Source organism: Pleuronectes platessa, chromosome 19 (assembly GCF_947347685.1).
Source record: "Pleuronectes platessa chromosome 19, fPlePla1.1, whole genome shotgun sequence".
NCBI lineage: Eukaryota > Metazoa > Chordata > Actinopteri > Pleuronectiformes > Pleuronectidae > Pleuronectes > Pleuronectes platessa.
The window spans coordinates 12,968,175-12,993,405 of NC_070644.1; the positions used below are offsets into that span (position 1 = coordinate 12,968,175).

A 25,231-nucleotide genomic window follows, 5' to 3' on the forward strand; every position below is an offset into this window, starting at 1 on the left:
TGATGCAGGTGTTCTCGATTTGATGGAGCCAGAAATGTTTGGAGTGAGGCCTCCGGAGCTGTGGGGGGGGGGGGGGGGGGGGGGGGGGGGGCAGCGAGCAGCAGAAATCTCCTCTGGAACAAATGGATCAGTTTCCACGTGTCAGGAAATCTCTCTAATGTGAGAACACGCTGATTCACTTTGATTTCACAATGGAAGCATCAAAGGTTTTTTTTTTCTTCTTTTTAATTAAAAGAGATGTCTCAAATGTTAACTCCACTGCGAGGGAGCTCCAACAGCTTCTTACTATATAACTGATTTACTGATGAAATGGATCGTTTGATGTCCAGGACACAGAACTCAAGGTTCTCTGTTACTTCACCTGTATTGAAGGAGTTTATTCTGAAATATATCGGCGACAACACGGGACTCCATCAAATGAGAAAGAGTTTAATGAACCAGACCTCACAAAAACGTCGATGTGTAACGTTAAAGATGACAAACTGCACCGCACTAACAAGCTGGAGACAAACTAATATGAAAGAAATACCACAGAGGCCAATAAAGATTTCTAAATGTCTCAGGATCAATGATATTAAGAGCTGCCCCCGAAATCGATAACACAGACAGCTGATCGAGCGCCCTGCTGTGAGGATGATCGCAGAATGTTTTACTTTCACATGGATTATGTTTGTCTGTGCCCAGAGGAGCATGTTTTAATGTATGTGTCTTTTTTTAAACAGAGAAAGTAAGTGAGAAGCCGGACTTCATGATGATTGGTGGATTTAGTCTCAGATCGACTGCGATTATCTCACCGACGCCTCGACCGATATTAGATGATGTAATCGAATGAGCCAAGACGTCTATGGGTTATTCATATATATTTTTATCCTATATTTGGAATCACATAGCCACAGTAGCAATATTTGTCATTAGCTTTTTTTTTTTTTAAATGGAACTATAAAATATGTCCAAATAAAATGTTTTCCATTTGTGACTAAAAAGCATAAGGAAATAAGAGAAATAAAATAATTAAACAATACTACTGCTCCTACTAATTCTACTACTACCACAACTAGTACTACAACAACTACTAATAATAATTATTAATAGCTTTATCCAAAGAGAAATGTGAGGTGGTAAATGGTCTGTATTTACTTTGAGTGTTTATCAAGATTAGAAAAGTGCTTTACAGTACAGTTTTGCCTTTCACCCATTCACACAAACATACATAGTGCATATATGTGCAGCACTTTTTTCTATGAGGGCCATCAGGGGCTCAGTATCTTGCCCAAGGCCACTTCTGCATGCAGATGGGGAAAATAGTTAAAATCGAGAAAGGAGTTAATATTATTAATGGTAATGGATGCACATTCATGAATATGTCTCCCGACAAAGTTTTAGCCAACACTTAAAAGAAGGCACTGTCTCAGGCAAACTTATTTCTTCAGGCAATTCATTCCTGAGCCTCAGGGCCCATGATGGCAAACAGTCTGCCCCCCCCCCCCCCCCCCCCCCCCCCGCCTTGTTTCCACCCTAGATTTATATAAATAAACAAAATTAAACAAAAGAAGAATGTTTTAGGTAAATACGCATTTTCCATTATGTCCAAAGTTTGAATTGCTGAAGTTTCATAGAAAAAGTGATTCACAGCAGGGGTCCTTCCTTGAGAGGTACCAGAGGGGTTTCAAGTAAAAGGGGAATCTTTTATTTATACTATCATTTCATCCATAAGTAACACACTGACAGGATGTATCACTGTTTTCATCCTTAATTTCCTACACCTCCTGTAAGAAATCATCTAAAAGCAAAAACTCTTTTCATAATGGGGGTCTGTGGTCTAGTTTGTGTGAGTTAAGGGTCCTTGAAGGACCAGAGTTTTAGATCCACTGCTCTATAGATTGGACATCTGGCTTAATGTCTGTGTCTGCCAATTTCCTCCTCAGCCATGCCCAGTATTCCAAATGGCTGTTTTGTTTTAACGCCTGTAGATGTTGAGCGTACAAGCCCCAGAAGGAGTTTGTCCCAGTTAAATATAATGTCTGTCCCAAATACTTCACCAGTTCTGCACCAGGAAGTATATTAACGGTGAAGTTACTCAAAACGTCCCGGTGATGACATCTATAAAAACAAGAGGAGCACTCACAGACCTGCTTGCAGGATCTTTTCAGCACCTTTGTATTTTTTTCTCTAACCAGTGACTGGTGTCTGGAGAAGACCTGTGTGCAGTCGGTGATGGGCTGTGGAGAAGCACTTTGATTGGTTTGGTACAGTTTGCAGAGGGTTGTTTCCAGCATGGAGTGTGTGTGCTGCTGCTGCTGCTGCTGCAGAGAGTGTTTATGCACCTTCCCCATCCCTCACCCCTTATTATGCTGCACATGGGTGACACAGGACTGAAGTAGAGTGGGCTGCTCTGTACTCCAGCTGCATCTGCTTGTGAGCCCACAGGGAATGGTGCATGTGTGTGTGCCTGTGTGTGTGTGTGTGTGCGTGTGTGTACCCTGCTTGCCTGCCTGCCTGCTTGCCAGAAAATATGGGTACAGAGCGCAGGGATTGCAGGGCTCTGCACTTACCTAAGCCATTCCCAGGCTCAGCATCACACAGTTGATTCAGCATCTTGCTAATAGCGCACACGCATTGAACTGCAGCACACACCAGTGCAGAGGAGGAGGGCAGGGATGACAGAGAAGCCCCTGCCCAGTGTTTGTAGGGGTACATGAGTGTGTTTGTGGACGTGTTTGTGAGAACGTCTGTGTTGAGCAAACGTGTGCATAGGGTCTTTGTGGGAGAAAGAGAAATAGAAGCAGAGAGAGTGAGATAGAGAGAGAGAGAGATAGAGGGGAGGAGAGTGAGGGAGGGAGGCAGAGGGAGAGAGAGGGAGAGGGAGGGATAGCGGACATGTGTTGGTGAGAGCTGGGAGGAAAGGATGGCTGCTCATGTTTGAACTGCCTCAAATGCTCAGAGGAAGAGTCAAGGCAAGAATTCATCCTAGGCAGGGGGACAGACGTCTCACCGGGGGACGCATCCTGTTCATCATTTGTGGGGAAGCAGAGAATATTTGGCAATGCCTGCTGAAGTGAAAGAGGTAAGTGTGTGGTGGAATGGCTCTATTTGCTCTGTACCCTCCCTCTTTTTCTTTTTTTTTTGCTTTTGCCTATCAGTTTTTTTTTTTCTTCCTGCGGAAAACTGAAGCCCACCACAGCTTTATGCATTCTGCCTCTGTCATGATGAATGAAGGAGGCATCAGTCGCTTCACCTCATTCCCTCTCACTGCTGTTCGGTGCAGTCTCCTTGTGTGCATGGGGGACATGATGCTAACATCTTCATCAAGTGTGTGTGTGTGTCTGTGTGTGTGTGTGTGTGTGTGTGTCTCTGTGTGTGTGTGTGCGTGCATCCACATGGCAGTGCGTGTGTGCAAAATGCATAGGCAAGCTTATAAAGGGAGATAATCTTTGATTGCATTATGAGGAGAGGTTGTCCCTCCAGGGGGAAAATGGTGCACACACTGTGGTAAGTGTATTGCCATGATGTATCAGAGACACATTAAATCTGACCATGCAGTATTTAACTATTTGAGGATCAGAGCATAATCAGGAGTAAGAGGAGGCTCCAAATGGAAACTTTGAGACTGAGTATTCTCCCTTCTTCTCCTCTGTGGCGTCATCTTGAACGAGTATTTACTAAATAGATCAGCCTGCTTAGAATAAGGGAGAACAGGATGTTATGCATGGCAGACAATGGTGTTTCTGCAGGAAACAAGCGTCAACTAAAAATGGTTTAAATGCATTTATGTCATTTCAGTGCCTTTTCCATTCACAATGCACAGCAACACATTCTGTATATTAACAGTGACCAGCACGAGCATCTCGGATTCAACAGATAGTGCACGGCAGATGAGTTGTGACAAAGTTGTGACTAATGTCTTCTGACATCAGTGGGCTGATGTCATGTTTTATTACCCCGTGGACGCGCCACTCTTTCAGCCCCACAAACTGCAAAACTAACACACACTCAAGTTTGATCCCCGCACACTCACTTCACCATCTTTGTGTCTCTCTGGCATGGATTTGTGACAAGTTGAATTTGTGGCTTGTGTCTGTCATGCCCTTGAGCTGGTCACCAACAAACCTGACCTCACTCAGCATTAGATCAGACTCGCTTGTCTCCCGAAATAATACCTTGGCTTCTGCTGGCCTCAATTCTGAGAGTTGACAGGCACAAGATGCTCATCATGTCATTCTGCCTCCTGCATCGCTGCACCATATACCTTACCTCCACGTCTTTACAGCTAGGTCAGATTGAGCGTCATCGTCTTGACCTATTTGGCTCTGTGGGCACACTTAGTTAGTGATGGTGCAGTGAGTTATTTAAATGAGCTTTGACTCAGAGTGGCCTGGCCTTCCCTGGAGCTCGAATCAGACGGGGACAGCGTGCGGGCCCCTGTCCAGCCTATTATCGTCCTCCAAATCCTTAATCAAGCCGTCTGTGCTGGACAGTGGTACCCTGTATTCTCCGGGCCAGGCGTTCAGTTTGTGCCGCCGAACAATATCCAATCAACCTCCCCCAGAGTTGTTCAAACCGAGATCATCTCCTCGCTGCCAATTTCCCCTGGGTGACCCTTTCATCTCCCCGTCCCTCTGACACATTTTGTGCTCGGATATGAGGGCCACTTGTGTTCGGTGGGGCGTCTGAAAAGCGAATCGAGCTCTCGCCCCCTGCACATTAGCTCCGCGGCTCGCTGCAGCCTGATTCAATGCAGTGGAGGTGAGTTCTCTGGAACTTGTTCGGTTTAATGTTGTGGCCTCAGATTGACGAGAGCCAGGAGGTTTTAACAGTTTATTTGTTTTTGTCCTACACTTTCATTTCAGTGTATCATCCACTGTATATATCTATCCTGTGAGATCATGTACAATAATGTCCTAGTTCTGAGTAGTCGAATGATTTTAGAGTGGATAAGCAATTCAGGTGGTAAAACGGCTCATAAATGATGCAGCGGAATTGATCTCCTCCATAATAGAAGCTTAATTATAGTCTGATGTTTTGATGGGTTTGTTTACATCGTTGTTTGTCCCAGATTTGAGTGAAATTCTCCCGCTGCAACCACCACGCCTTCAAAACTAAAACAGGTGTGTGAGATAATTCGATACTGACTGAAAGCATGAGTGCTTTTGGAGACACACACCGGAATGAATGGGAATTTTGAAAGAAAATCTGCATAAAATGTGTTTTCAGTAAAAAAAAAAAAAAAAAGCCTCCGGTTCTCCCTCCGACCAAGATGCTGAATAATTAATCCACTCTGGTTAATGAAGCACACTCGGCTGAAGAGAAAAGAGAGTTTAAGATCTGTTTGAAATAAGCAAGTGGAAATTAAAGAGATATCAACATGTTGTATCAGAGCGGCAGCTGGATTATTGATTTAAGAGCCGCTGGTGGTAAATCAGGCCTCACAACAAAAACCTTGAATGACTGGCTGCTCACATCCAGCCCCGTCACAGAGCTGCTGCACTTTGTCCAGGGGTCATTTTTTTTAAATCTCCACCCCACAATGATATCTAATCATAGAGATACAGATTGTGACACAGTTACGTTAGATTTTTTTCCGCAGATGCAGCTACTTCTCAAAAACATTGTTTTGCTTGCTTGCTGTTAAATTATTACCAGGCACTACACTGCTTGCTCTCGAGCAGACTTAAGCGAGGCACTTCAACTGAAATGCAGAAAACGTGTAGCCGAGTACCCCTGCAAGATGTTTTCTGTCAGTTTCTGTATATATCAGAGAATAGGAAAATCTGCTCCCTGACATTATTATCAAAGTTTTTAGAAGTATGACGCAAGATAAGGGTTAACACTTTTTATTTTAAAGAGTATAAGTAGCAACATTGAGGTCTTTAAATTTAAGGGATTTCCCTAAAAATTGCACATGTAATTAGCAGATTTCAACTTATTCTCTTCCCAACAACTTACACGAAAGTATTACATGATAAAAATAAACAAAATAATACATTATGCAGCTATAACCTCGTCTGTACACAAGGCTATAAACCATGACACAAGAAAAACAACACAATTAGTTAATTAAGTGTTAAATGGCGTCTATCACCCTATATCTTTCCCCCTCTATGTTTTTGCTGCCTAGCGACTACACAATAACCACAATAATCCCTTCAGTTTGAAGTGCCCATATTTCACACCTTTTTCCCCGTTTCAAATTCAAAGTTTTAATTTCCGTAAGAGGATACGGTGTGTTTGTAAAATTAATCTCACTGCAGTTCCGCCTCTCCTCTCTGAGGCTTCTCTCCGGGGGCCTCAAGCTAGAGCGGGTCGGTCAGCCTGTGATGATTAACTGAGTGTTTTCTGAGTGACGCACAGCCAACCTCAGGTGACAGACTGTAAGAGGCCAGTGTGCATGGAGGCCAGACAGGAGAGCGTGCACGGCTGCAGACTCAGGGAGGTGTGTGATCCGGCAAGTGGGACGACAATAGTGGAAGATTGCATATAAGCAACACAATAGAACATGATTTGCCTGACCAGCAGCTATGGAGGCAAAGCTTATCAAGCAGCTTATCCCCTTTTTTTTAGCTCTGAAAACATCCCTTAACTGGGAGTAAGCAACTTTAGAGTACACACACACACACACACACACACACACACACTTACACACACACACAAACACTCACACACACGCACGCACTTTAATAGCTTGTTTTCCCTCCACGACCAAAACAAAACAATTGACAAAATGGGAATTGTAACAGAGGGTTGGAGGAAGATAACAGACTTAATACTAAACAGAATCCTTAATTGAAATCGAATGAAAAAGGAAAGTCCGATTTCAGAAGCCTGAGACCCTCAGAGACCAGAATGACGGGTCTGTTTGAGGACATAGTTGAGGGCGTTGACTTTTTCTTTAGGGGATTAGAAAATTATGGAAGTCCTTGAGGGTGTTTTAAAGCACATCTTATTTCTTTTTAATATGGGCTGTGTACATTTCTCAGCAGATAACTTATTTTCATACATCTATACATATATTCTCATATATTTTTTGGCACCTGACCCTGCTTTATAACCCAAAACGAGCTCATCTTATTATCTACAATATATGACTTTCCAGTTTATCTATAAGCTCATATCTCAGATTTTTCAGACACACTGTATATTAGTCTGATATAAATATACGTGTGCACATTATTCAGCGTGAACTCTGTAAGTCATGTGTGATGATTTGATAATGTCGACAGCCTTAACAACATGATGTGCTATCACCGTGTGGTCCATCCCATAATCATCTCTCTATTTGTGTATAATGCAGACATGATGTTCACAATACCCACAAATGATGTATTTACACTGATTGTCTGGAGCAGAGTTCAGAGGGTCACCCTCCACCTCTATCTTTGGCCCAGGAGGGGAAAGAGCCCACTCTGGATAACCCGTCCGCCACTGACGAACTGGACACGCCCACCTCCGTCGCCTCCGTGATGACCTCGACCAATGAGAGCTCCTGTGAGACCGACACCCCGCACCAGACGGACACTGAGGTGTGCGACTCAATGTTCACTTCAGTTTTCAGAGTCAAATTACAATATTAGTAGAAAATCCGTTAAAGCCGTGCTTCTCAAACTTGACACGACAACGACACCATGAAATTGAATGCGATTAACCTCCATGTTGTTCGGTTTCTACAAACAGCAACGCTAAGTTTCGCTCTCACTCTCACTCTCCAGCGAAAGAGTTAAAACTCAACCAGGCGATAAAAGATCCGGCAATTTACTCGGCTTCTAAACAATGGCTGGACCTCAAGTTGTTATATCAGAGTCCAATCTAAACTCATTTTCAACAAGGGGGATTCATTATTGTTTGGCTAGAAAGAAGAACTCATTATTCACTGGTGGCCCACAAGGCCAGAGAAGCACTGCGATGATGATGATTGATCATCAGTATGAAAAAATGAGCTGTGATGGTGCGGCAGGGTTTTAAATGAGAAATAAACAAACTGTGGGCAACGGAGACATGTTTGGTCTACTCCCGGCCAAATTAAGACCAAATAGTTCCTGCTCCGACTGTGAACAAACCAATTTGGTGGCGTCCAAAGGGCCAGAGGGAAACCTGCAGCTCTAACAAACCAATGGGATTTCATTGACTTGTGATTAGACTGTTGTGGAGATATTTAGCTCTGATGCATTTATCCTTGCAGGAGTCCAAGGCTGTGGAACAAGAGGGTGAACAGGCCCTGAGTGAGAGCCAAGAATCATCAGACACACAACTGGAGAACTTCCAGACCTCACCTGATCTCACGTCGACCCCAGTGGTTAAAGAGAACGCTCCAGCTGAGCCACCCACTCCTGCAGCAAACACCGAACCCACTGAGTCCGTCACACCGATCGCAACGACCTGCGGCGCCGCCACAGCACCTCCACAGCCTCAGGCGGTCCTGCCACCCGGGGAGCCCCAGTCGGTGAATCCAGACAGCCAGGGCCGACAGTACACCCTTCCTGATGCATACAGAGGCATCGGGGGCGACATGTGCGCAGGGTACGGCAGCCTATCCCGCGCCACCCTCCACGGCTACTGGCCGGCCAAGAACTTCCAGCCTGGGGCCCACTACACCCTCCCCTTCCTCCGGGACAGCTACGCCCCTGCTGCACTCAGCGGCCAGGCAGAGGAGGAGGGCGGCGGCGAGCGAGGAGGGAATCCCCTGGACATGAAGACTGACCACCCGACCCCCGGTTATCCGACACTGGGGGGGATCCCCCAGTTCAGGCCGATTACAACCATGGAGCTCCTCAGAGAGCCCTCGAGAACCAGGTACATTAGTTCAAACTTTATTGATCCCACGGAGGGAAAGCGTGTGAATGGCTTTCGAGGACTCTTGTGGTTTTTATGGTGCAAATGATGTCGAGACAAATAGTGATGAGTCTCTACAGACAGAACATCTGTAATATTTCAGTCACTACTCCATAAACACATTAAAGAGAACATTTTAAAATGTGTATTTTCCAGTCAGAATAATGATAGAGTTTGGGATGGAGTCCATTAATTTAAGGTCAATCTTTGATCCTTTTATACATTTGTGGTCAGACAACAGATGTGGGATCATTATTAATGTTCAGTCTATGGTTAGTCAATATGGTCCTTTGAGTTTTCATCTCAACAAGGCTATTGAGACTGTTTAGAATGCATGGTGTAATGATGCATGGTGTCTTTAAAGCTGTGGATGTAAAGGCGCATCAAGAAAAACCAAAATGCAAAACAATCTAGATCACAGACTGTAAATAAAGATGGAAGATATGATGGGGCCCCCAAATATTAAGTAAAATCAAATCAAATATATACTTTGAATGTCCCAGAGAGGAATAAGATTTTTGAGCCAAAGTGCTACAGCAGTTGCAGAACAGTACATACTACTACCAACAACAACAACAAACAGTAAATAAAGGCATATCACGCAAGACCCAGAATGAAAATGCTGATTAAAAGTGAATTGGATATTGCACTTGCCCTAAAGCCAAAGCATTTCGATCTCCCTCTAGTGGCTGGCTGCAGTATAGGTCATCAATAGTGCCATACCTAACTAAAAAGTGCAATTACAAGTTGAATACATTTTTCTTCACGCTGGTTCTTGTCATTGTAGGAAGGTCATTACATTTACATTTGTTCCGGTGTTTATTTTTCTGGTAAGTTTGGTTTTGATCAGTAATTTGATGTTAAAAATGGGGTGATTGACAGCTTAGACTCACTCACGATTGGTGGAAGGCTACTTGCTACTGTGGCTCAATCCTCTGATTGCTAATTTGCACTCTGGCCACAAATGCCCCCAAAATCCCAGTTTTTCATACCTGGGATATTTTGTCATCCCTTCTTGAAAGTGGGAGGAAGTGAAGATGCTCCATCCATCTTCATGTCTGGTCTATGATATGTTCCCATGTCCCATGTTATGAGCAGCCATTTTGTTTAAAAATGTAGATGACGTCAGAGATTCAGTTGCCACGACTGAGACTTCCTCGGGGAAAAAAAATTGTAGCAGTAGCAAACATATCTAAACACAGTTCCAATCGACACTCAGTATAATTTGTATGGCAGATGTCTTGCTGTGATAATAACCCATATTAACCTGAGCAGTTGCACAGGCAGTGCAGTCGCCTTTATCCTGTTCCTGTGAGTGAGCGCGGACAACAGATAGACAGATGGACAGCAGTTAAGCAGCATCTGGTATCAATCAGGAAGCCGGCTGCAAAGTCAATAAATAAGGAGGTTTTACCTGTTATTCCCTGCCAGAAGCTTTTCCTTAGCCCATATAAAGTGACAGAGCTGTTTACTAAAGACACAACTCACTGTTGCCCGGTGTTAAACTCACCAAAGGTGCCTCTATTAGACCCTTTAATTCACCCTGTGGAAAATGAAATGAACAGGGTGACATTTTGTGGAGAGGATGCTCACTTTCTTGCTGAGGAAGAGACGAGAGGATCGATAGCTCTCTTAGTCGTCCGTTGAATCTAAGGCTGCAGCCAGGAGATGTTTGCAAAGCTTAGCTTCAAATTAAATGCAGGAGAAAAAAGCTCGGCTGGCTCTGCCGAGAGATATCATAACATTTGTGATATGAGTTTGCCAGATAACATGAAAAAAAAATGGTCAAGATATAGTCCTGTTAATAACCATCCTTCAAAATACATTTTCACATTTTTTTACCTTTTTTGATTAAGTCCATTTCAAGTGTTGGATGGCCTATTTCTTTCTCTGAATAATTGGACAGAACCAGGGAAGTTTCCCCATGGTTCCAGTATTTATGCTAAGCTAGAATAATCAACTACTGACGGTATAGCTTCATATTTAGTAGTATTGGTATCGACCCTCTCCTCTTATTCTCTGCAAGAAGATAAGCTAATTTCGTAAATTATTCAAAATGATCCAAGTTATTAAAATTGAATGATGATTTTGCATGTTTGTCCTGATCACAATATAAATGAATCCATGACTTCTTCTGTTCCCTCAGAGGTGGCTACGACGACGCCTTCATGGCCCAGCTAGAGGGGAACCTGAATCCCTTCTTCCAGGCCATGTGCCGAGCACAGACCCTGCAGTTCCCCCACAAGCGCAGCAGCATGGTCAGCCTGGACAGCATCCGCAGAGACCCACGCTGGAGGGACCCCAACCTGCACGAGGTCATCTCCATGCTCAGCCACCCGATGGACCCGGTCAAGTCCAACGCGGCCGCTTATTTGCAGCACCTGTGTTATGAGAACGACCGCATCAAGCAGGACGTCCGCCAGCTGAACGGCGTGCCGATCCTGGTGGAACTGCTGGACCACCCGAAACCTGAAGTCCACCGTAAGGCCTGCGGGGCTTTGCGCAACATTTCCTTTGGGAAAGACCATAATAACAAAATGGCCATCAAGAGCTGTGATGGCATACCAGCTTTGGTCAGACTGCTGAGGAAGACCAGCAGCATGGAGGTCAAAGAGCTGGTCACAGGTACTGTGAAAATCCTGAGTGTTTCTCCAGCCATAACAAACAATTTTATTTCTACAACTTTGGTATCTTTGTTCCCCTGCAGGCACTTTGTGGAACCTCTCCTCACACGAGCCAATGAAGATGATGGTGATCAACCAAGGCCTTCAAACTCTGACCGACGAAATCATCATCCCACACTCGGGCTGGAGGAGAGACTCGGCCGATCCCTCCAAAATGCACAGCGCTGATTGGACCACAGTCTTCAAGAACACCTCTGGATGTCTGAGGTAATCTCTGCTGCTGCTGTCAAAGAGTGAAAGACAAACGTTCCTGCAAGCTGAGGTGTGATAGAGCCGAGTTGTTTCTGCAGGAACGTCAGCTCAGACGGGGCGGAGGCTCGACAGAGGTTGAGGGATTGTCAGGGGCTGGTGGACGCGCTGCTTCATGCCCTGCAGTCAGCTGTTCTCAACAAGGATACTGACAATAAGGTTGTTGGCGTCAACACAACTTATTGATATATGAATGAGTATACTTCAAATTTAGGTTAATAGCCTGTCTTTGACATTTCGTTAGTACCTTTATAGCATCTTTGATTGAATTCCTCTTTCATTGTTCGCTATTTTAGTCGGTGGAGAACTGCGTCTGCATTCTGCGCAACCTCTCGTATCACGTTCACAAAGAGATACCAGGAGCCGAGCGATTCCAGGAGCCCCACTCAAGTCTGATGAGGTCGGTCGGGCAGCAGAAGAAGAAGAACGAGCCTGACTGTTTGGGCGGGAAAAGGCCCAAAGGTTAGTCGGCCATAACACATTACAGTTCATGAATGCCAACTGAGTCTATTCTTTGTTTTTCTTCCTTCCTCTCCTCACATAACTTCCCATTTTAAGGTTTTTAGTCCTTCATTATCTCTTAACAGTTGTAACATCTATTAGTATCTCCGCAAACCAACCGTTTTCTGTTTCAACAGCTTACCTTGAGCGTGTCCTGCCTTCGAGCAGGGCCTTCACATTCTTTGCCCCCTTGTATGCCAATGAGAGCCTGAATATTTCATCACCCTGTGCAGCAGCTGACGTGAGATTTCACTCAGCAGGAGTGCAAGGTCCCAAAAACGAAAAGATATGAGATCAGTTATGGAATATCGTTTTATTTTTCCCGTTTGTTTTTATTTTACAACTGATGAAACACACAAGACGGTTTTTACATCGTGAAAATACGTAACCTATGTAAGAAGAAGTTTCAATTAGAACTGATCAACAGTAATTAATGGACTGCAGCTGTTTCTGATGGAAGGGAACGACTTAATGGAGGAACAATAAAGTTGGAGTTAATTGTGATTTACAGTTTTATAGCATTTTACCAATGCTAACCTCCCGGAGCTAATTGCACAAAATTGACGAATGCGGCACTGAGTCAAACGTGACGCAGGATCGTCCTCCAGCACATCGAGGAGCTCTGTGCTTTGTCCCTTCTCCTGCATAATATATTCTTATAGTCCCTGTTCTCTCTCTTCTTTTCCTTTCAAACCCTATTCACCAGAGGAGTGGTTCAATCAAGGTCAGTCCGCACGCTACTCCTGAATATTTCCGTGGCAGTATTATGGTGATTGGATATTTGCTGTCATTGTGTTACAATGAAAACCAGTGTTTGTGTTTGTGTTTGTGTGCATGTGTGTGTCTGTGATGTACAGGTTGGAAAAACGGATTTATGGACAGAAAGTACGGTACATTGGATTTACCAAAACGTACAGATCAAATGAAAGGTATATGTTTTCTGAAAAGACAATCTCAGATTTAACATAATATTGATTGCAGTACGACTCATAGTAATGTTATAGGAGGCTGTAGATTAGAGGGTAAATAAATCATGTAGACTTTTCATCATATATCATCATCAAACTAACATGAAGCATTTGCATCTGCTCTCTGTGCTGTTATTTGTTTTTGAAAGCATGATGCTGGCATGGCCTGAAAGGGAATTCATTTAAATTCAAAGCCACACATCAGCACCTGCACCACTTGATGAGAGTTTCATTACCAAAACAAAAAAGGACCCACCAACTGAAAGACATTTTTATCCGACAACATCTAGAAGAGGAACAGTTACTCTGGAAGGAAAAGGAATTTGCATTCGAGGTTCTGCATGAGCTACAGCATGTGCGCACCTCAGAGATTTGTGCAGCTAAACTATCGTTAGGTTTTGTGTGTGTAGCCTTGTGGCTGATTTTAATCATGGATTCATTCTGTGTGCAGAAAAACAATCCCTCAGTAGTAGTTTAGGACTGAACAGAGAGCAGAGCTACGCTGATGCCTCCCACGCCGCAGCCAGTGAATGCAAATCAGAATGACAAGCATGTTACGATCCTGGGTCAGCTTTATACCAATTGTCAGGCGTCCAGTTGCTGGCACACATAAAAAAAAAAAACTCTGCAGGAGGCTGCTAGAGTAGTGATGTTCCTCCCGACATCTAAATGTTCTTATCTTATATTCTGATACAGAGATTCTGGAACAAGATTAACATATTTCCCATGCATACAACATGTATACAAACACCATCTAACATGTAAACGTACTGATGCTGTTGAACTGCCATTGCCTCACAGTCCTTCCTGACTTTCTCTGCCTCTGCTGTTAAAGGGTTGGAGCTGCTGTACCAGCCGGAGGTGCTGAGGCTCTACCTCTCTCTTCTCACCTGCAGTCACAACAACAACACCCTGGAGGCGGCTGCAGGAGCAGTGCAGAACCTGGCTGCGGGACATTGGGCTGTGAGTGGTTGGAATAGTGACGCTCGGTGGGCCCATTCATTGTGGATCATTTTACCTGGATGCTTAGACCTTGCATGAGTTTTATTTAAATCTATAACACTTACTGCTGAGAATCATTATGTATCCAAAGAAGATTACCATGGCTGCTCTCATTTTGTCCTGATATTATACACTGTCCACTGATCATATCCAGGGTTTGTCCGTGAAGCTGTATCAATATTAGAGTGTGAAATAAGACAAAGACTAGAATGGCACTTAAGAGAGAGAATACCTCTGCCAAGGCCCAAGAGTCCCCTTGTGAAACCACATTTAAATTCTTTAAATTTTTTGGGGATCCGCACCAAAATCCAAAGGGTTCTTACTTGATCTTGGTTCGTGAAAATCAGGTTTATATGGGTTTGATCGTCCTTATCTCACTGGATTCTCTGGATTGACATTGTCACCATGATACATGATCAAAGAAATCTCTTTCACTGCGAGGAACTCCAGGTGGTTCCATCGCTGTGTCACCTTATTTTAACATCAATGCTCTGTCACTGCTCAGATTAAAGCCTTAAAATACTGAGTTTTGACCCTGAATTACATCACACACATCAAATAACTTGAGAGAATTGCACTTCTCATAGTTTAGTTTGTGCTTGGGATAATATGAGTGGTTTTGAAAAAGGTGGAAAGATGACCAACCGATCCCCTGAAGCTATCGCTCACCAGATCCTTCCAAACAGGCTGCCGTCACTCAGCTGTTATATCCGTTGTGTCTGCAGTGGTCCAGCTACATCCGGGCCACGGTGCGAAAAGAGAAAGGGCTGCCCATCCTGGTGGAGCTGCTGCGCTCCGATGTGGACAAAGTGGTGCGAGCGGTGGCCATTGCTCTCCGCAACCTGGCCATGGACAGGAGGAATAAAGACCTCATAGGTTCAGGCTTGTTACTCTCAGCAGCATACCCCGGGCCCTGTGACACGTGCACACTCACACTAAGTTGCCCTGTCATTTCAGGGAACTACGCTCTGAGGGACCTTGTCGGCAATCTTCCTTGTGGGCAGCAGCACCCGGCGAAGAATCTGGAGGGAGATACGGTGGTCTCCATTCTGAACACTATCCATGAGATCATCACAGATAGCCCCGAGAACGCCAGAGCGCTCATACAGGGCCATGCTGTGCAGAAGCTGGTGGCCATCAACAAGTCCAGGTAAGTAATCTCTTTCTAAAATAATAATAGATCAGCCAAAACCCCAAACTGAAACTCTCAAACGTTATCCTTTAGTAAAAAATAAGACAGAGAAACAAAGCAGAGTGCATTTGGTATTATGGGATTAGCTGCTGCATTTGTTCTGACATGTCCTTGATGCGATAGCTCATGATATTATGAGCATAATACCCCAGGGCAACCAGAAAAGGATTTTAATCATCAGGACAGTATTGTCTCAGAGCTGTCCTCTGTTGTTTACCATAATGTCTGGTGATCTGTCGTCAGCCAATCAGCACGGGAGACCAAGGCAGCGTCCCATGTGCTGCAGACCATATGGGCCTACAAGGACCTGAGGAACACCTTAATCAAGGCCGGCTGGAACAAGAGCCACTTTAAGGTATTTGTTCCTATTTCCTGCTCATTTAAAGCTCAGAATGCACAATGGACGGATTTTTTTTTTTTTTATTTAGGCCATATTCACTGTTTACTACAGGGGCCAATCTAGGTTCACATCTAGATGAAACCTTGCCTATAGCACCTTATGTTTGCCAAAAAATGTCAAAGTATGTTTGTTTTAGGATATTGCTATTTTCACAAGTGGGCCACATGAAGGCCACAAGTGTTGCATCATCGCCTGAAGTGGCCCACATCCGTATGTTGTCGCTCTGCTGCCATCCTGTACCATAATTCATTTTGTCTTTTTCTAAGCCAACGACCACAGGAACGACTAAAAAGTCCAAGAGTGCAAAGCAAGGCGGCGATGACATCACTTTGCCTCTCATGGACAAAAACCAAGGTCAGCAAATCAGTGCATGAATTCCCTCAGCAAAATGATATTAAAGCGTCATCTGAATGAGGATGTGTCCTCTAGCTCTGGGAACAGGGAGAGGTTTTTAAACATACTGTGGGTCTTGTCGTGTCAGGGACAAAGAAAATGTTCAGGCTCCGACTATATTCTTCTGGAAAATAGCCCTGAACCAATGATGTGCTGCTGAGGTTATCAGTGCACAGACTTGGCTTATTAGCCTGAGCAGCTTCTCCCAGAGGCAGAGCAGGCTCACGCATCACCAGTCACATTTCATTTGAGCATTATTCCAAAAGGGCACTTTCCCACATCGAGAGCGACCTCTATCTTCCCGATAAAACAGATTCTTTATGCGCTACTTTCATTGACTTATTTCGTTGTATTTGCCTGTTTCTCTTTCTGGTCTCCCGGCCTGAAATGAATAGATGAGCCCTTGCATTTCTTTAAAGGGCAATAGGTGCCCAGCTGGCTGGATCTGCAGTATTAACATTTAAAACAAGTGGGTCTATATCAAACCTCATTAAGTTCTCAAAAGTCGGCCTCAGTTTCAAAGCCTGAAATTTATTTGACATTAGAATTTTCATGAAGACAGACATAAGCGGTAGCAGCATAGAAGGTGTAAAAGCTAATTGACTTGAGCGCATTGCTCTGGTAGTTGAAGAAACAAAGACTAAGATACACAGATGGACATTTGTTGACTGAAAACTTTGAGTTTTAAACAATTTACTGTCACATTTTAATAACTATGGTTCATTTCGCATTAATTTAAAAGAGGCAGAGTCAATGTAGCATTGGAGCTACTTTCTTGAAATAAAAATAATATATATATAAAAAAGAATTAGAGAAAGTATAATCATGTAGCTGCATTAATATACCATATACAGCTCTGTGACTCATCAAATTGTTTTAATTAGTGCATAAATACAGGAAACTTCAAATTTCGACAATTAACTTTAGCTAAGTTACATATTTAGGCTTAATCGTTAAGCTAACTTGCATTTAACTGACTTCTAATTAACTGATATGCTATAATAATATTTAATGTTGATTTAGGGGACAGAATCCTGAGGTTCCTTAATAAATCTTCTTTCAAGAGTGTCCAATTTTCATTTTAAAGTGACTGAAGCTTCCTCGTGACCGTTCACTTCATCTACATCTTTCTAATCTTTGCCGTGTTGTCTCCTGATACTTTGACAGTATTTCTTTTTATTTCTTTTCTTTCAGATGTATATTCCAGTTTGGAGCAAAACGACAGAGTTGGAGAGGGGAAAGGAGCTGTTGTGGAAAGAGATGCTCTACAGGTAATCTGCAATTTCAATAAACTGAATGACAACCTCAAAGACATCATGACAGAAGCACATACATAATCAAATTGTACATAGTCTCATTTACTAATTACTGTATTTATAACCTATGCCTAGAAGGGAGGCTATGCTTAGAGTGGATTTTATTTTTAAAGTTATTCTTGTGACTTATGTTTGTAACTGTCAGGGTTTTTCAGGCCAATCCACTAACACTGGCCCTGTGCGTATTTCTCGACCTACAGGCCACAAGTGAAAGGAAACACTTCATCAGAGCTGGCAGACCTGCGGTGGGCCTCATGGATAACAAGCCTCCACCGCTGGACTCCTGGGTGTAAACATGACAACACGGCCGCTCGCGCCGGTTAAATCCTGCAGAGACACTTTCCAGTGGTGAGATACGGATTTGTGCCATTTGATTATTCTTGTGGGGACAGAGGAACAGATCCAATTAGAAGTCATTTTCTTTGTTCATAGGAGATAATGTGCCAAACATTTACATGTATTTATTATGGAGATTATTTGGCATTCGGTTGGATGGATGATATGTTTGAAGCTCAAGATGGATCACTTGTGATATGTGAACTAGACTAAATATGCAAACTGGTGAATGGAGACTCCAAAGAATATGACATGTACAGTTTCAAGGTTTACTGCTACACGAGTATGACATCATTTCTAATATTTCGAGTTTGTCGAGCCACGGAGGCCTGAGGTGACACGTGGATCGGCTGTTGAGAAAGATTCTGATATGAAACGATTTTTAAAATACTTTTGGTCTGTGTTGGAGATCATTAGGGCTCTCGTCGGTGTAGTCATCAAAAACATGCAGATGATTTGGAATTCATTTTGATTCTTAACAGATCAATCGCCGGACCAGACTGTGCAGTCATTCGCTAACTGTCTCCATTCCATTTGATTCACGATCGGCAAAATGAGATTGTAAATGTGTAACAAAGGACTGTTAATACTCCAAAAGGCATTTATATTGTAATATTTATTGTAATACCCATGTTATTAATTAAAGGTCATGTGTATTAGCTTATAGTAAGTAATCCTACATTCAATACAACTCTGCTTTGCAGTGGTCCTTTTTGCATTGCGATGTTGAATGAAAAATTAAAATAAATGACGTGCATAATTTTATATTTTGGTTTATATTCTTTTTTTCTTAATTATACACTGAGTGATATGTTTTTTTATCTTTTCCTGTGGGTGATTTTTGACTTTAAACATCACCGACTGACTGGCTCTGGTCAGACTGACACGAATAGATAAAAACCTTAGCTGGGTTTTTCATACAGGCAGTGACTTGGGGATGTTCCTCTTTGAAATGTTCACACTACACAGGGTGAAAAATCATGAATATTATCTGTGTGAGGACTTCAAACACAGCTACAAAGGTGGGTTTAGGCTGGGTGTCGATTGTCAAACTTAAAAGAGGTTTTCAAGTTTTCCAAACACAGCAGAGCTCCACAGAGGCAAGATGTGTGTCAATTATTCAAAGAGTCTGTGAAACCCAGCATGTCCCATCAGATGCAAAATAAAGATAATAAATATATATATTCATACAGAAAGGCAGGTTTAACAAATGCGCAGTTATTTAGCTTGTGAGCCACTATAACACGACACAGCTCCTCAACAGTTATTGCAATAATGTATTTTTCCAATTACTTCATCTACCCGAACACAGCCCTGGTTCTTTAAAAAAAACACTAATAACACAATTTATCGACGTAAAAAGTGGATTCAGTTGTAAATTTTGATTTACTAACTGAATCTTTCATAACCTCTGCAAAATAATACAATCCAGAAAAATAATGCATAGTGATCTAGCAGTGACTCAGCAAGGGATTATCATGCATTAAGTTCCATAAATAGCAACAACAAAAAAACCAATGACGTTTTACTGAACCTGGTTTATATTCACATTTCCTCCTCAAAAGTCACCTGGTGTCTTGGTGAAAATATCTTTATATTCAGTATAAATATATTCTCTAGCTAATTTTCAACAACCGGTAAGTATCTGTTTGTGAGCTTATATTCAGTTGATGGCAGCTGAAAGTACAAGTTTAAATCAACAATCTTCACCACCCAGTGAAAATGTTCAGTGCCGTCTTTTTCCCGAAGGCAGATGTACAGAGGTTAGATCTACACTGGCCTCTTGTGGAGATTGCGCTGCATGAATTATACAATATTATAATTGATAACATAACAAAGTTTTTAATTCTTACACATTTTAAAGGTACTGAAAATTAGATATTTTTTATTTCTATCGTTTCTGCATTTTATACGGAAGGACACCATCGTTATTTTAATTATAGCATGGTGAAACATATATATTAATTGGGAGGCTAGATTCAAGTCGTTGCAATGGCAGGTTTAGTGTTTGGTTTGTCAAGAGGAAGGTGCCGATCAAAATGAGCTAGAATATCAGTAGGAATTAATGTAATAAGTTAGTGGTGGGGAAAGAGAGAGAGGAGGGCCGAGTACACGGCCTTAGTGACATCTCGACACATGTCAGCGCAGCACATTGGACAGCACAGCCCTGCCCTCACAACCAGACCACAGGATCAACGAGGGCAAAGCTGTTTTCTCTTTGCCCCCAACAGCAACCTGTTGTCCTATTTAACCAAGGTCAGCCCTCCCTCAAAAACCTAGAACTGTTCGCACGGGGTCCTCTCCCAGAAGGATCCCTCACATCTTCTCATCTGCTTCTCAGTCTCTGGATCTTAAACCCGTTCCTCCACTTCTCCACCATGGCCGCTCCAGTCTTCTCCAGCCTCGGCTTTATCCGCTCCCTGAATGTCCTCCTTCTGGCGTTGCCTGGCCTGAGCTGGAGCAGTCCCATCAGGCCCCCCGAGACCCAGCGCAGGCCGTCAGTCGGCAGGGACGTAGGTGATAATCCGCTCCTTGACGCGCAGGACTTCATGAGGCAGATTCTGTCCACACTGAACCTCACAGAGCTGAGGCCCCAGCCCAGGCCCCTCGCTGCCCGTAAGGAGCCGCCCGAGTACATGTTGGAGCTGTACAACCGCTTTGCCCACGACCGCACGTCTGTGCCCTCGGCCAACATTGTGCGCAGCTTCAAGAATGAAGGTACAGACTTGCTTTGTTTAACACCACAAACAATCGTGTAAAGATTGCTGCACTTTTTTGTCCATTAAATAAACATACAAATAGGATGTCAACAAAGCTGAAATGGTTAATGTAACCTTCTAAAAGTGATTATGTGTTGAACTTAAAATAACAAAAACATTCCGCTTTTAACAATTTGTGAATTATGTGATTTAAACAAACTAAATACATTTGTTATGATAGCTGTGTTTTTTTTAAATAGGGGTACGTTCTAATATTTAACAGCGTAACGTGAGTTTTGACCATGTAAAAGCATGCAAAACGCATTGAGACACACTTATTGATATTTTAATTTCAGATTCCTCCCCCTACAGTTTAACGGCCGGGGGCGTGCGGATATTTCCCCTGATGTTCAACCTCTCCATGCCCCACCACGAGCACATAACCATAGCCGAGCTTCACCTTTTCACCCTGGTCCGGCGGGCCCAACGACCACACTCTGGCCTTGACTGCAAGGTGACCATTTACAATATACACGAGGGCGTTGTTTGGACCAGAGAGGTGGGGAAAGAAGGCGGAAGGAGGGAGAAAGAAGAGGTGGTGGAGATGAGGGATCTGGAGGAACTGGTGACAAAGCATGTCCATGTCAGAGATAACAAGTGGGTGTCGTTTGACCTGACTCATGTGGTAACGCTCTGGCGGAAGTCGGGGTGTGCGGCTCACAGATTGGAGGTTCATATCACGACTCCAGAGGAGGACGGGGCCACACGGGAGGTCACAGAGGAGGGTGAAGCCTCGATTGAGATTGATATCGACAGGAGCTCGGAGGGAAAACAAAACGCTGTGATGATTGTGTTCTCAGATGATCAGAGCAGGGACCACAAACTGGATAAACAAGAGCTCAGTCAGATGATTGAGCACGAGAACGACCTCGCTGAAAACACAGGCCGGAGCCAACAGGCTTTCCGGGGGCACGTCAATCACAACGCTGGCCTCGCAAACCAGGACGACCTGGACAAACAGTCTCTCCTGCAGCTGCAGTCCAACCTTATCTACGACACACCTCCCCGAATGCGTCGCAATGTTAAGAGCGAGCCGTGCAAGAGGACGCCGCTCTTTGTGGATTTTAAAGACATTGGCTGGGACGCGTGGATCATCCAGCCCCTGGGCTACGAGGCCTACGAGTGCAACGGGGTGTGCAACCCGCCGTTGACCTCCGAGGTCTCGCCCACCAAACACGCCATCGTGCAGAGTCTGCTGAGTCTGAAGAGTCCAGAGAGGGCATCGCGTGCCTGCTGCGTGCCCACTAAACTGGAGCCCATATCGCTCCTTTATCACGATAACGGCGTGATCACTTTCAATCACAAGTACGAGGGGATGGTGGTGGCGGAGTGCGGATGCAGATAGTCCTGAAAACACAGAGAGATAGAGACTGCACATTGCACACGTCTTCCCACGTTTCCACTATATCTACTCGAGAGCTCATACAGTGGCGTGTGAAGAAAAAAAAAAAACACACAATTCTGGACTTAGTTGTAAATTAGTGATGGACACAGATTTGTGCTGAATGTTGTAAATTTGCAATTGTATAAAGGAAAAGCAGTTATTATATTAGTGTAGAGTATAAAGCTTTCAAAGCAGGTGTTATTCAGGCTGTCATGCTTTGTGACGATGTGGTGGGTTTTGTATATGAGAGTGTTTTTGCATCAACAGGATAAAAAGTGGATTATCGTGATAAATCACTGCAACATCCCTACGAAACATTTTTACGAATCTGAGGTCAATCATTTAGATCTTCTATTGATGAAAAGGATATTGTGATAATTATTGATTTTTGTTTTATTTCCCGTGCAGCCCTGGGCCACACATCAGTCAAAATGATCATAAAAGAATAAAGAAATTTCCAAACATCGTGGGAAAAATATCTGTTCAAGCTTTTTGGATCATTAGTCACTAGGTTAAATACTGCAGTAATACCATCTGATAAAAAAACAATATGTATATGTCAATAGATCAGTGTGTATGTGAGATCATAACCCTGTGTGCAGTATTTCATGGTGCACAACCTGAATTTTGTATTATTTAAATGTGGATTCAGAACCAGAATAGCAAATACTAAATAGACCAAACTCATACTGAATCATTATGTGAAATGCCATCATGCATTTTCCTCAAAGGATTTCTCAGAGCTACATTTAGCTCGGCAGAGATTCCTGACACACAAGTTGAGCGGCTCCAGCTTATCCAAACTGAACTACTCTGTCATGACAAATACGTTATACCCACCATATCACAATGACTTGCACTACTGTTAGATTACTATATGTTTTTTTTTTTTTATATATAAATATTCAGTTGTGATTTAATCCCAGTGATGCCAAGATGCTTTATAAGTAGGAATATATATTGTTTCTGTGCCCTGTGGCATGTTGGAGCCAGGGAGGTGATTTAAAAGCTGTGACATTTCTTCTTTTATCTCTGCTCTTCAGAAAATCTATCTATGGTGATGGCTTTTGATCACAGGAGGAGTCTCTGAGCTCTTCCTGACTTCTTGTCTTGAAAAATGTACAGTTTCTGTTCCCTAACGTCGCTGTCAGCTGCTGCAAAATCTTGCTTTACACCAACCATTCATATCCTGCTTTTTTGGTTCTCACGCGAAAAAACATTAATAAAGTAAAATATCTGAAAGCAACTTTAGTGTACAACTCGTGTCATTGGCAGGTGATCGCAGCATTCCCCACCTAACAACCTTAATCCCCATCCCTCCCGCGTCACATGCCGGACGGGCCTCTCTCTACCCGCGTCCATGCCACGGCGATAAGGAGGTGTCAGAGCCTGGAGTCTCGTAGAGCGTCACTCAGGATGAGACGCCACTCCAAGTGGGAGCATTTGTGAGAAGGTGGTGTCAGATTCCTGGTCTCCAACGCAGACACGCTCTATTGACGATCCTGCCGTCAGGTTGCTCGCTGCCCTCTGAACCCTTCTCACTTCCTCTTTCTGACACGGGCATGCGGACACCCTTATCGAGGCCACGGCAACAGTGCAAATGGAAAAAAAAACATGTCACATCATCACCCAGCCTCTGCTGTTAACAGTTGGAAGCCGATAACAATAATGGCATAACACTGTGGAACTTTCTAAATGAACAGGATCCTCAAGGGTGCAGGGCAGGGATATTGACCGACAGTGAACTTATTGATCTTCCAGCACAAAACAGAAATATAACTTCAATTAGTGGCATTTTGCTGCTTTAGTTTAAAGATGTATACCTATGTTAATCCAGTGACTTTAAGGATTCAATCACTCTTAATATTCGTCTTCACAAGTTTGCCATTAAGAACAACCCACTTAAATGACTCTGTGTGTTTTGATCCTCAGTTTGATTTGTGCTCCTGTGTAAATTCTTGTTCATTTTTTGAAATACTTAATTGGACGATTTGTTTTATGAACTACATAAACAAATTTAGCCTAAACTCAAAGTTCACATGAGAACATTTCCAAGTAATTGTGTGCAAATGAAAGCATTCTCAATATTTTCATTGTACAAATGGCCGAGTCATGGTGTCAGGTGATCAGATACCATTTTTAAATGATTGATATTATATAGTATCATATTTAATATCAATCACTATTTCCTCAGAAGTCAGTCTGACGAGGAAAAACGAGGAGTAAACTCACGGGACATTTCAAAAGTTTGCTTTTTCATGATGATTCATTTCCTTTACCCGAACTTTGCACAGAGAATGAACGTCCACCGTGTCAATAATCCGTACGAGCAGGTTCATATGATCACATCAATCTCAGGCAACACAGCCGCCCGGAAAGGGGACGGCAACTGAGTGCTCGAAGTTAAAGGAGGAACACATGTGGGCATACGTCCAGTTTTCAAAATAAACTGTTGACATGGAGCCTATAAAAACCGCATACTTGAAAAAGTAGTATATATCGTTTTACCTGTGTCATTTTTATGAATAGAATTTTGACAGTATCAATATGAGATTTTACTAAATAAGTCACACATTTTTAGCTTCAAGTAGCTAATTTCTGGATACTTCAAAGTACTATATAAACACTTTGCTGTATAACTTCATAGAGAGACTGGTATGCCTGTGTTCAGGAACTCTCTGACTACCTACATATTGAATATCAAACATATTTACTCTTTAGATTTAGATATTTTTCAGTGTAAAGTCAAACATTTTCACTGTAGAATAGATCATTTCAGGATACTTCAAAGTACTTTAAAAACACTTTGCTCAATAAGTTCATAGAGAGACTGATATGCATGTGTTCAGGAACTCTCTCACTACCTACATACTGAATATCAAACATATTTACTGTTTTGATTAAGATATTTTTCAAAGTAAAGTCCAACATTTTCACTGTAGAATAGATCATTTCAGGATACTTCAAAGTACTTTAAAAACACTTTGCTCAATAAGTTCATAGAGAGACTGATATGCATGTGTTCAGGAACTCTCTCACTACCTACATACTGAATATCAAACATATTTACTGTTTTGATTAAGATATTTTTCAAAGTAAAGTCCAACATTTTCACTGTAGAATAGATCATTTCAGGATACTTCAAAGTACTTTAAAAACACTTTGCTCAATAAGTTCATAGAGAGACTGATATGCCTGTGTTCAGGAACTCTCTGACTACCTAC

At 42.9% G+C, this 25,231-nt stretch overlaps 2 protein-coding genes across 2 annotated transcripts; both read left to right on the forward strand.

Moving 5' to 3' along the window:
- The first annotated feature begins 3,043 nt into the window (after window positions 1-3,043).
- arvcfa (ARVCF delta catenin family member a) lies at window positions 3,044-17,821 on the forward strand. The gene is made up of 16 exons (XM_053411294.1): window positions 3,044-3,064; window positions 7,344-7,517; window positions 8,174-8,784; window positions 10,970-11,448; window positions 11,531-11,714; window positions 11,798-11,915; window positions 12,053-12,218; window positions 12,964-12,981; window positions 13,115-13,186; window positions 14,061-14,188; window positions 14,953-15,103; window positions 15,185-15,377; window positions 15,663-15,774; window positions 16,086-16,173; window positions 17,407-17,483; window positions 17,729-17,821. The coding sequence occupies exons 1-16, from the start codon at window positions 3,044-3,046 to the stop codon at window positions 17,819-17,821; spliced, it is 2,685 nt and encodes an 894-aa protein (XP_053267269.1).
- A 2,421-nt stretch (window positions 17,822-20,242) lies between these two features.
- On the forward strand, window positions 20,243-21,968 carry LOC128424870 (bone morphogenetic protein 10-like). The gene is made up of 2 exons (XM_053411295.1): window positions 20,243-20,582; window positions 20,920-21,968. The coding sequence occupies exons 1-2, from the start codon at window positions 20,243-20,245 to the stop codon at window positions 21,966-21,968; spliced, it is 1,389 nt and encodes a 462-aa protein (XP_053267270.1).
- Window positions 21,969-25,231: the final 3,263 nt, after the last annotated feature.

What these genes read in the sequence shown, in the direction of transcription:
- arvcfa (XM_053411294.1), top strand. Translation starts at nt 3,044, where the DNA reads ATGCCTGCTGAAGTGAAAGAG. An exon ending in AGAGAGCCCTCGAGAACCAG is followed by an intron (nt 8,785 to 10,969) that starts GTACATTAGTTC and finishes CTGTTCCCTCAG; the next exon opens with AGGTGGCTACGACGACGCCT. An exon ending in ACGTACAGATCAAATGAAAG is followed by an intron (nt 13,187 to 14,060) that starts GTATATGTTTTC and finishes CTGCTGTTAAAG; the next exon opens with GGTTGGAGCTGCTGTACCAG.
- LOC128424870 (XM_053411295.1), top strand. Translation starts at nt 20,243, where the DNA reads ATGGCCGCTCCAGTCTTCTCCAGCCTCGGCTTTATCCGCTCCCTGAAT. An exon ending in GCGCAGCTTCAAGAATGAAG is followed by an intron (nt 20,583 to 20,919) that starts GTACAGACTTGC and finishes TTTTAATTTCAG; the next exon opens with ATTCCTCCCCCTACAGTTTA.